Raw genomic sequence first — 12,754 nt, forward strand, 5'->3', positions numbered from 1 at the left:
TCTTCTAGCCTGAGCACATGCCTTACGTTTTTCTGCAACCTCTTCAGTCCACCAGTATATCGGAGTTCTATTACCTTTCACTCTTTTTTTCGGGAAAATTACCTCTTTCATTTCCACTTTTCTTCGGGCCTGAGCACAAGCCTTACGTTTTCCTTCAACCTCTTCAGTTCACCAGCGTTTCAGTTGTACAGCGTTTCTGTGGATGATATATGTTCGAATTCCATAACAACTAATTGAAATATGAACTGAATAGTTGAGCAAGGTGAGCAAAATAGTCACTGGTGAAATAGAATATGCGAAACGAAACTCGTGTCATGGTTTTGAAAACCGTGGTTTTGAAATCCTTCCTTCAAATGAAGGAAGGATTTCAAAATATTTTACTGATATCGTTTTTGAATAGCGAATTTTCCATATTTGATTGAGAAGATTAATAATGTTCAAAGTCGCTATATCATCATTATAGCTTGAAATTAGTTGATATCACTGACACTTCAAATGATTTCATTTTTTAATTTTTTTTATACGTATCTTATCACTATTGACGTTTCACTTCCTTCTAAAGGATTATAACTGGCAACAAGTAGAAATCCATTTTTATCACTAGTATTGTTTGAAACGATGAATTACTATTGGTTTGTTGGTCTGGTTTTGAATGGAATAACAACTGCTGTAGGTGAGAAGTTTTCACTGTTTCATTTTACTATTATAAAATATTTTTCAAACTAGTAATTATTCTTACTCCAACTTCTGATTTCTATCGTCCTAATCAGCGTGTTTCAAACCTTGAATGATGATAGTTCGTTCTTTAATTGTCCAAAAGAGGTGTTGACAGAAAAATGAGAAAAAAAAGAAAGAATGAAATATTGAAAAATACTGAAAATACCAGTACAAAAATGTTTGGATGAATTAGTTGAAAGATATAATATCAAGAATGAGAAGAAAAGATTATGGAAGGTGCATATCTTAATAAGAATCTGGAGATGATTTCGAATTAGGGGGAAAGTAACCAGGTTATAAAATGTCAGGACAGACAATTCCGCTTTCGGCCTCGATAATTTTGTTGAGGGTTAAAATGAGCACTAATATATCTTGGCACAATAATGTCGCTGGAATTGTAAAGGCTGCTTTTCAAAAGCTTGTAACACTGTTCTGAACCAGAGAACTGTACAAACCTCAGCAACTTGATGTTTCATAAAGCTCAGATCAGGCGAGTTGGCTGTCCTTGTTCATTTTTCACTGCCTGAACCACTGTGCATTCTGTTTTCGGCTTGGGATGTGGGGGTTGAGCAAACCGGCCATCGGATGCCTGCTTTCACGTAGCCCCGCTGGATACGGGAATGACAGAATCACTTGTGGTTCTGTCATTCTCTAACTGAATGGCATCCCAACGATAGCTCAATCCTAAGGTGTGTGTATCTGTGCCGAGAGGATAAATGATACTGAGCCTATCAGCTGTCTCTACGAAACCTTCGAGATACCGGGCGCCCTCTCGTCGTAGCATCGCCTTGTCACGGTAATGCGGGGCTCTGCCGTGATTGATCTTCTTTCCCTAGCTACTCGTGGAATTTTTATGGACAGAGTAAACTTGAAAATTCTTTCTGACGCTGAGTCTACAGAGGAGATGGATGTCGAGTTTACGACTCCAACTGGCCTCTCTGTAAACTCAATTCAGGAGCGAGTCTACAAAGGAGATGGATATCGAGTTTACGACTCCAACTGACCTCCCTGTAAATTTAGTTCAGGAGCGAGTCTACAGAGGAGATGGATGTCAAGTTTACGACTCCAGCTGAACCTTGAAGAAAAAAGGTTTGGTGGTGCAGCCAAGAAACGACTGAGTCGTCTCCTCAAGAGCGGGGTACCTTATACAACCGCCTTGCACCAAATTCTTGAGCGGCGTACGCAGAATCTATTTCAGGTCGGGGAACAAAGCCCCCATGAGCAGGTTAGCAAAAGTTTGCGCTAAAGTAATGATTCACCAAATCTAAGGCATCGTCAGGTGTAGCTGACGTGCGAAAACTTGAGGGTTTTTGCACGCCATAGGAGGGAAGGTTGTCGTAGGTATCAAGGAGGGAATCTTGCAACTTGACTATCCGTCTACCTCCTTAACAGAGCACATACTTTGTGCCTGCCCCGCTGGGGACTGAATCAGGTCTTTAGAGTTCGACAGAGCCCTACTCTCACCATCTGACCTGAAAGACCACTCACCATACAAACTAATCGGCTTCGTTAGGATGCTGGGTTCATTTGGCCGAGTGTGAATAGGTGTAAGCCACAATAAACCCTAGCAGGTTGCGGTGGAGGGTCAAATAGACCCACTCACTTCGTACCTAACCTAAGCTCAGATCAGACCTTCTTTGGAATATTGTTCACACGTATGGAGTTCCCCCCCTAAGCATACTCTGAAGCTGCTGGATTCCTTCCAGAAAAGATCCATCCGTCTGATTGGAAATTCGAACATCACCTGCAATCTTCATAGTCTGGAACATCGAAGAAAGGTTGTAGATTTGTCTCTCTTTCATAGATACTTTCACCAAAGGTGTTCAAGTGACTTGGCACATTTGATTCCACCAAGGGCGGTAAATATCAGATATACGCGACGGACTGTGGCTGTTCATACTTTTGAGGTTCAAGTCAAAACAAAGAACTGGATTATATCAGGAAAGATTTTGAATATAATGGTTACACCAGAAATCTGGTGTAACAGATTTTGGCTAGAAAGGAATCAATGATCAAAATATTTTCCAGCCTTCCTACACAGTAGGTGTGGGAAACAAGTCAAGATACCTGACGAAGATTAGTCTTTCAGATAATTTTTGTTCATCCAGCAGCAGGAATACGGTGAAATCTATCGAGTGGATAACCTACAGACTGGTTTCGAAGTATTACCCCCCATCATCAGTGCAGTAAAGATATGACCCAAACAGCAGTGTGCCTGGGACTCTACTGACTTCAAAGCGGCTCGACTGCATGTATGGAGGAGATATGCATACGTATGAGAAAATAAATATTTCAAAATGGAATCTCGAAATATTTATCTCACCCAACGTGTCTACACAGTAGGTTCTGATAGGTATCTTATATGCTTGTCTGTCTGATATATTTCAATGTCCATCATAGTATTAGCCGAGGAAGTAGTTGCTTTCCGGTAGAATTTACAAGCGACCAGACGCGAAAAACGACTCTAAGAATAACATTTACCAGATTTTTGGGAATATAGCCAGGCCTACATCGATGAAACAAAGAAGCTGTAGAAAATCATTATTAACGAGCACAGGAGAAACACCCAGCAGGCAAGCAAGCAAACAAATTGGAAATAGCGTAGCAGGTTTGAACCCTCAAATCGAAGGTGAAATCTTCATTATGGGTACCCTATGAAAATCTCCAATCGACCGAATAAATCGACTACAATACACTGAACCAGAAAACCAAGAAAGTGAAGGCGAGAAAAAAAGGGCATCTAGTCTCAGAATATTGGAAATAAGTCACTCATCACCCCAAGAAGGTTGTGGATACCAACGATCCAAAAGTCTTGTGATATTATCGACATTACATTCATTGTTTGAAATATGCATTATTTCATTTCCAATCCAGGTCAAAATAATTTATGTTCAGTATTATTTTCTTCTTCAACTGACACATTCGGATATCTCACTTCTGGTATTTTTCATTTTTTTCTCAATATGCCATTAAGTGTTTCTCTCTCATAAATTCCAAATCTGTCTACATAACTTCTTAGAAAATGGGAGTGCCAGTAATATATTGTATTTTATTATTACTATCAAAAATGATCTGATGGTATTTCATTTCACGTATCTCAACGTATCTCACCACTTTTTCAGATAATTCCGTTATGGCGAAAGATGACCTGCATGCAATCAATCCCACTAACATAGGTTTCTACTTCTACGACAGGAATAATCCATCAACCCCTTTTGAAATCAACGACATGAACATCTCCAACAGTTCCTTCAACATCTCCAGGAACACCGTTTTCGTCACTCACGGCTTCACAGAGTCATTCAAAGATTGCTCAATAATTAAAGACGCTTTCCTCAAAAAACATGACGTCAATATAATCGTCATTGATTGGAGTAAATACACCATGACGGCCTATTTGGAGATCTCAGAATTGTGTGATTTAATAAGCTCATTCATCAAGAAGCTCGTTAGTGAAAATGATCTACAATTGAGTAAAACTTCGCTTGTTGGGTTTTCCTTGGGTGCACATATCATGGGGGTCGTTGGAAGAGATTTAGGAGGGTCATGTGACCAAGTGATAGGTCAGTTCGAATATATATTTCAGTTTTCCTAGGTATTTAATCTTCCAAAACCTGAAAAATAACCCAAAAAGGGTTATTTTTCAATAACTGTGCATCATAAACCACTGAAGAATACAATTAGTCGATAATTTGTCGTAATCTTGCCAAAACAAATAATATCATTTTCAAAAAAATCATTCCATTAATTTCAGCTATCTAGCTGTTCAGCTGATTCAATTAATGTAACTATAAACATCTCTAAGAAGTTTCTGCTATTATCACCATTTAGAATGTCTATTGACGGCATTTTTGTGATATGATGCATAAAAGCGAATTGAGCATTGTCAAAATCAAAATGATGACCTATATCATGAAAATATACAGACAAATCCATCCATTCTCCCTACAATCGAATTCGTGTTGTTTTTTTCCATTGTTCAATAGGTGTCTAGTCTGCCCAATACATACCGTATCACAGTTCAAGCTTTATATGTATACTGTCATGCGATAGCTCGCTTGAAATGGAGCGAAAACCACCATTCACACACTAAACCAACCGGCATTCACTGTCAAGAACCCGCCGACAATACCGGAGGAGAAGCATCGTCTTATGACCTTAAAATATCAATGGCATCACAAGCCGCAAAGATGAGCTAGTGGAGTTGCTATCATGTCATTCCATTGATGTCATGGCAATCAAGGTTGAGATTCACGAAAGTTTCATGCATTTCGGAATCCAATATCTATGGGGTCGATAGGACCAAATATCTGCAGAATAGACGGCCTTCATAAGAACAATCGTCAAGGACTGAAAACCGAAACACCAAACGGACCAAACAGTCGCCTATGGAATAAACCTAAGACATCACCGACAGAGTAGGATCTTTTCGGTGTACTTTCGCAGGAAAACTTACGAAGTGTCGACCTAACAAAATTGTTTCCAGACCACCACTCAACAGTGACCATTGGTAATTTAATTTCAAAGTAAGGAGCAGGGACCTGGCAGGACTCCTACATGAACATTGTGTTCGTTTACCCAAAGGCCTCAACGAACTGCTTCATGATGCCCTTGTACTAGCTATAATGAACATCACCACAGTGCAGAACATCGCCACCTCGAAGATGACTCTACAGATGGTCCTCGGACCACAACCACATCCAATTAAAAGTAAAAGAATGGGTAATGGAACTAGAAAATTCTACAAATAAGATTATCGACTGTAGTGAATTCCAGCGCACCATCTACAACGCGATGGGAACTTTCCCCATAACGAAACAAAGATCAACTTAGAGGACGGTACGACACGACTACAACAAGCGATTCAGTAATCCACGGAGCGGAGCGCTTTGGACGTCCCAGCCTAACGCTTCAATCTTCAGATCAAATAACACCAAAGATATGATGGAAATGCCCTAATAACAAGAGGTGCATGCTAACAGTCAGCAGACTTCTGCGTCAAACGTTGTGGAAATAACTGAAGAAGGGTCACTGGTAACCATGTCATCTAGTTCACGGAGATCAGGATTTAGTCTAAACCGATCAAGAGAAAGTCCAATCATTTGATGACACTTCCGAAAATCAATGTTGTTGTTGCACCTTTTCGGTGCAAAATATCGAGACATCGGTCGGTCAAATAGTGGGGAGAGACAGACGATAGCAAAGGGACAACGCTCAACCCCTAGGACCTCAGCCAGAACTGGAGATTCCTTGAAAACAACGTAAGATAACAGGGGGTCAACCTTGACAATAATCTGATGTTCTGGTCCCGTATCACAGAGACGTTGAGTCTGGCGAAATCCACTCGATAAAACGTCTATCTCATCAGAGGATGCAGATGTAACATGAATCTACTTCTAAGCGAGGGAATCTATTCCATATTCTTGAATGCATCCACTGTTTGGGGCCAGTTAATAGAAACATACAGACTCTCTGTTCAAATGTTTAAAAACTGATGATTGGTCGTAATCACTCCTAGATACATACCAAACCGATTCATGTAGAAAAGATGGATTATAGCAGTCAATACGTAAATGTCTCCTTGAGAAAGCATGCCGAAAACATTTTGAAGCTAATTCAAAGACACCCCCTCCGAAAGTCGCCATCTGGTAAGTATAAAAACACGAAGAACACAAACACACATATACACAATCCAGTTCTACACACACTAGTCACAAGTAAGGCATAGGGAATCACCATGCAAACATATTAGAGTGAGTCAGTTACAAGAACATTAACAGATGAACATGCAATATAAGCACCAGCGGCTGACTCCAAACCAAAAGAGGTTAGATTTCAATCTCACTAAAGGACCAAACAGAAGGCTGAGGCATGTTATTTGCTGAGCGTGGAAACATATGATATGGAAAGATGCCTATTATATTCACGATTACGTTGAATATATTGACATGTTGTGCAAAAATTTGATTGACGTTTTTTTCTCGCAACATTTTGTATTAAACATAGTTAATCGTATATTGCCAAATTTGAACGTACCTTTTGAAAAAAGTTGCGGTTAAATTCTTGATGATGATGGAGACTAGGAGCTCCATCTCTACATTTTGAAATACACCTTTTGATCTGGTTTACATTTCTTTTCTGGTCAATAAACGGAAATAATATCGGAAAAAACATTTTACAACGTAAAATCTACAACTCCTTACATTTCTTCAGGTTTAGACCCAGTAGGTATAGGTTTCCATATCATCGAAGCTTCTCAACGTTTGAGCACATCCAGTGGCAAGTTTGTTCACGTAATCCATACCAACGGTGATCAGTTTGGATATTACCAACCTCTAGGACATGCAGACTACTATCCCAATGGGGGTAAGAAACAACCTGGATGCGAATGGGAAATTCTTGGTGTATGCGACCATTTACGATCTATGGACTACTTTGGTGAGTCCGTTTCAAGTGGACGTTTCAGAGCACTCAAGTGCAACGATTATTCTCAGTTCCAACAGAAGAATTGCAGTGCAGATGTTTCTTTCATGGGAGAATTTCCGGTTGATAAGAGGTAGGTGAACAAACATTTTTATGGAAAAAGGTTCAGGACTATTGAGAACTCTATATTATTTACCATTTTCATAAAAGTATCCATATTTATTTCAGGGTATATTGAAAATATTCGTTATTAGAATATACGAGAACGCTGTTAATTCTCAACATTTATTATTCATATCTCTCTTAGTTCAAATTCTCAATACTCTTCATCACTATTTCATTTCAAATGTTTCACTGCCATTCTCGTGAATTGTTCTTGAAATATGAGAACTTTTTTTGGAAAATTTGGAAAAAAATTAACAATGTGTAGGTATGTTGAAAAAAGAAAACGTAAGTTTTTATTTGACACATGACAACATGCATTGTACGTTTCATTGATGATTCATAATGATTAAGGGCAAACTGAGAACATCTGATCATATTTCCAATACATTTATTTATTATAGATTTGTTTTTGAAGGTTTTTATGTTTTTTTATTCGTGAATATTTTCTGCTTTATATCACTGATTGTTAAAAAATTTTTTCATTGTTTCAGGGCTTCGGGTATATATTTCTTAGACACAAATGAAGTACCACCATATGCTAAAGGATAACTGATATAAACTTATCAATAATTGATTGGAATTGATTGATCTCGTGAAATAGATTGATGTACAAACAAATCATTTCTGAAATTATTTATTTTTGTAATTCATCGCTATACATTAAATGAAATATTTAATTCCAAAAAGTGTATTTTCATTAATACATTGTACTATACGTTTGACTAGATGTTATTTTATTCATCATATAATCTCAAACAGAACCTCAGGCTCAATAAAAAATGGAGCTAGCAACTGTTTGTATTCATTTTATGAATATTTCAGCAAAAACTAGCAACAAAATTTTCTATGTATGTCTACAACTTATTCACAAATAAAATTATAAATATTTCTGTTTTGTCTGGGTGGAATTGGTAGTGAACGAAATATTATTATTTTACAACTTCGAATCAATGCAAGGAGATTTAGTAAACAGTAAAAGATAAAGGTTAGGTTGATATGGCAAATTTATTCAAGATTTTTACTGTTTTGAAATAACTTCCTCAATCGTTTTCATTCCGACCTAATTCTAACTAACCACCGCTCAATATAATAACAATTTGAATCATATTACCTTCAATCTATTTAATGACTAATAATATCACCTGAGTTGAGGTAAAAATAGCAACTTATTGAATGTACATGTGATAAACTGATTACAAATTCTCACATGATAAAACAGATTCAAAAGAGGGAACGAATTCAATTCTATCTGATCTAATTTAATAATTTCCAAGCATTCCAATGGATTGAGTTTCAACATATCTCATTCAAACACATCTCTTCCAAATGTAATCGTGGTTAAACTCATACCTCTCTACTAAAAGATGTTTTATTCAACTTTGTTTATTTTTCAAATTGTGAAGGGTTATAAATTCAAAATATCTTTAAAAGAATATTATTTTTATTCCATTGGTGCCATTCGACTTCATGGCCTACCCATAACTTCGAAATTTCAAATACGGATCTGTATTTGAATTTTTGATTTTTTTCCAATTTCTATGATCGCAATATGCTCCTATATGTACTACAGCTAATGTGATTTTATTTTTGTTATTTGAACGATTACAGCACCAAATACCTACGGAAAATGTTTAGACTTCCCAACCTTTTATTTCTAGTCAGGTTTTTTCATGTTGAACAAATTAAACTTTTTTATCCTAATTATATTCCAGGTACCACGATAGTTCATGATCACTTTATGTAGGTTATGATCTCAAGTAATATTTAATCAGTTAAAAAATACCCTGAAAATTTGAATCAGTGTTTGAGTTCCCAAGGAATATCGAGTTGAAAAAACTCACCAAAATAAAAGTAATGTAATAGATACCTACCGAGTTGAAAGAAATGAATTAATTCACAAAATGAAATTAAAACTATCTCATTTTTCTTGAAAAAGAAAACTTTCAGGATCGCCGAAGTCACTTCAATTCGTGAATATTATATTCTCATCATTCGTTGCTGAGACTTCGAAATGCAACTTTCGTCCTCGCTGTAAACACACATAACACTGATGAAGTCTGCCGAAACGTTTGGTACGTCAGGTTCTGTTCGTCCATTACCTACTAGCCTGCATCTTATTCTCTTCCAATTCAACTTCGAATATAACAAAAGGTCATCCTATACCAGGTGACTACGAAATCATTGTACACGACACCATTCAATTGCTTCTGAGGCAAGAAATTAGAAGCGAAAGTTTAGTTAATTCCAGCTGATGAGAAAACAAACGGGAATATATGTTGGTTCGACCGGAAATGAACCTCAATAAAGAATTTCAAACACATCTCTTCCAAATGTAATCGTGGTTGAACTCATACCTCTCTACTAAAAGATGAATAGGTGAATGAATGTCATTACGATGTCATCGATGACATAAGCAGATCAAGCTTATTCCGTGACATTCAAAATCGTAATTCATGAATGAAGTGTGTGTATTTTCTTTAATGCTATCCAATTTGGTACTGAAGAGTCTTAAGGCAAGTGTCTTAAGGCGAAACACGTGTATACCAGTTAGTGTGACAGTGTTCCATGTGAGTACAATTTATTACCATTCATTCAAAGTAGAACTCATGTGAATGATATCTGATTCTTATTCCTCAACAAATGTTCGATATACAAACTGAATAGAGAAAAGTATCTTCTGTATAATTCAGTGTTCATATAGAAGTATTTGTTTCGAAAGATTTTTTTTCTTTCGTGTAATTCAATGTTTATATGAAAATAGCTGTTTCAGGAGGACTTTCTTTCAGTTTGTGTCTGAAAGTTACTTCTTTGCATGATCTACACATCCATGTATAGAGTTACTTATTTTCAAATTGATTACTTCCTTCCTTTCTTTGGAAGATTCTCTCATCCATTTTTTTGTATCAGATGGAGTAGTAGAAAGCCAAAAACTTTCTCTCCCAAAACTCTGTATATTTTTTAGACAAAAATTAATTGACGCTCCGGGGCGACTTCATTGATTCCAGTGGCGCATTTGCTTTTTCAGCTGCAGGAAAACCCAGAAAAACCTGCAGCACCACATCATCTGAAGATCTTGATCTTCCAATAACCTCTCTTTCATGAAACAAAATATAGGGTGTCTAGAGGCTCCAATAAATTCAATACATAACTGACAACTCCCTTTCAAAATGGCCAAATTGCATATAGCGATAGTTTAACTTCATCTATGGAAATATTGATGTACTTAGAAACAAAAAACGAAGTTTGCACAATTTTCAATATACTTTCATTTTTTTAATGTAACTTCATTACTTTATTTCGGATATCTAATGAGGAAGTGATATTTTCCAAACTTTAACTGCAAACAATGACAAAGATACTATGTGGTTTATTTTCCAGTGCCAGTGAAAAAGTAATGTTTTGTCATTTTCGACAATAACTACTTCACAGAAAGATGAAGTGGGAAGCCTTGAAACTTTTTCATGACCGTGATTCTGGCCGTGAAAGCCTATTTTCTTATATTGTATCTTTACCCCAGGGGTAAGGGTCACCTCGTCATATTCACTGGATATCACAGAAGAGCCTTCACAGCATAATATAACGGATATAGTTAGAGCAGTGGCGTAGCTTGAGGGATGCAGTCGGGGCCACGGCCCCAAGCGGCATACGAAAGAGAGCGGCAGGAAGCGCCGATTTATTGATTTGGAAAAAGTAAAAAGTTACTTAGATATTCGAAATCGCGCGCGCCATGTTACTTACCTACCAAGTGGAAGGGTGAGTTAGCGTGCGAAACAGAGGCGGCGAACGAGGTGGAGTTGAATGCATCGGAAGTGGCGACAACCCTCTTGAAATCAACAAATTGAGCTTAATGAATTGTAAAGTTCACCTCAATTGCTGTTATAAAATCATTGAATCACGAATGAAGGTGAGGCCCATATTTGGCGACAATCTACGATTTCAAATGCAACGTTGATTCACTACCCAAGTTTTTCTGTTATTTGCGTCAGGAGATCCTAGTTGGTTCTAGTTTATGTCAGTTTATATCAATTCATGATTCCAGTTATGTCTCGCTGGCGTATGCGCTGTTATTTTCATCAAGTACTCTTCTTGGTTCTTCACATTTTTTCTTCAATCGTGGACCGCCTGCGCAGTACTAATGATGCCCAACAGGCTGAAACACCTGTCTACCGATGGATCCTAATTTGAAATCAAACTGGGAATGATCGGAATGGTACTTGTCCATATATATTTTGATTTTCGTGAAATTTTTTTCCAGTGGCTTGACTGCAATAACCATTATTGATTTTATATAATTTCTAGAAATATGTGGACGTTTTCCGATGGCATTCCAGAAGATCTTCCCGAATTTCTGCTAACGCAGTTGAAGGTTTTGAAGATTTGTCAAACCACCAATAGGTGATTTCACTTATGTCTCCTTTGCGGTTACGCGGTTATTTTTATCCAGTACTTATCTTGATTCTTCCCATTTGGTCTTCAATCGAGGAGTGCCTGCCTGGTACTGATGATGCCCAACAAGCTGAAACAGCTGTCTAGCAATGACTAGACCCAATTAAATTGGGAATGATCGGAATAGTTATCATCTATTTATCTTTTGATTTTCATTTGATTATTTTTCAGCAGCTTGACTGCATCAACCTTTCTTGTATGTATATGTTTATTCATACGTAAACATTTCACTATGATAATAAATAACAAGGGGCGGCGTATTTCCGGTCGGCCCCAAGCGGCGATAACCCACGCTACGCCACTGAGTTAGAAGGTATATCACTGGATAGACAACCTTTCAACAAAATCCCATTTTTGTTCAAAAAAAATAAAATTGGTATCTTTTACCTTCGAGATACAGATAAAAGAATGTTTATCAAAAATACGGTTCCGTATTAAAAATTTGAAAGTTGAGGATGGCCCAAGTCGGAAGTGTAGAAATTTATTGAGCATATTCTGAATGCTAACTGAAAATGGCAAACTTTGATTACATATTCAATATTCCTACAAAGAATGAAAATACATCCGTAAATATAATTTGGAGTTTTTAGGTCTTCCCGTATATCCCCGGAACCAAAAGACCCTCACACTGATATTGGAATAACCGCATATGTGAAAAATGCCTTTTTTTGTCAGTATTTCTTTCATAATCGAGTAAAAACGATGGTGGTGTCTTCACTAACATTCAATATGAACTGTCAATAGTGTAAAGTGTTTTCACATTATATAATTCCACTCTCTTCTTCTTCCTGTTTGTGAGACATTGTCAACTTGTTTTTAAGGTCGTATATTCATTCATGTACTTTTTCCTGCTTTATCATACAGGATTGTATTTTGGAACCTGCTTCGAAGGGGTGTTTAGGTCTCAGTGGTGGTGATGTCGCAGTCATTTTTGAAACTTCGATTTTCCTTCGAAATGTAAAAATGTGGGTGTTACTTCCTGAAAAATGATACAATCTCCCAT

At 37.2% G+C, this 12,754-nt stretch overlaps 1 protein-coding gene across 1 annotated transcript; it reads left to right on the forward strand.

The window, feature by feature from the left end:
- The first annotated feature begins 515 nt into the window (after nt 1-515).
- LOC111505500 (lipase member H) lies at nt 516-8,027 on the forward strand. The gene is made up of 4 exons (XM_023160325.2): nt 516-673; nt 3,840-4,280; nt 6,931-7,273; nt 7,797-8,027. The coding sequence occupies exons 1-4, from the start codon at nt 619-621 to the stop codon at nt 7,852-7,854; spliced, it is 897 nt and encodes a 298-aa protein (XP_023016093.2). The 5' UTR covers nt 516-618; the 3' UTR covers nt 7,855-8,027.
- Nucleotides 8,028-12,754: the final 4,727 nt, after the last annotated feature.

Source organism: Leptinotarsa decemlineata, unplaced genomic scaffold (assembly GCF_025532065.1).
Source record: "Leptinotarsa decemlineata unplaced genomic scaffold, Ldec_3_MD MMD2_P_RNA_scaffold_6, whole genome shotgun sequence".
NCBI classification, from domain to species: Eukaryota; Metazoa; Arthropoda; class Insecta; order Coleoptera; family Chrysomelidae; genus Leptinotarsa; species Leptinotarsa decemlineata.

Excerpts from the sequence above, each read along its gene's own strand:
- LOC111505500 (XM_023160325.2), top strand. The coding sequence starts at position 619 with ATGAATTACTATTGGTTTGTTGGTCTGGTTTTGAATGGAATAACAACT. Across the intron at positions 674-3,839 it reads TGGAATAACAACTGCTGTAG|ATAATTCCGTTATGGCGAAA; the intron begins GTGAGAAGTTTT and ends CCACTTTTTCAG. Across the intron at positions 4,281-6,930 it reads GTCATGTGACCAAGTGATAG|GTTTAGACCCAGTAGGTATA; the intron begins GTCAGTTCGAAT and ends ACATTTCTTCAG.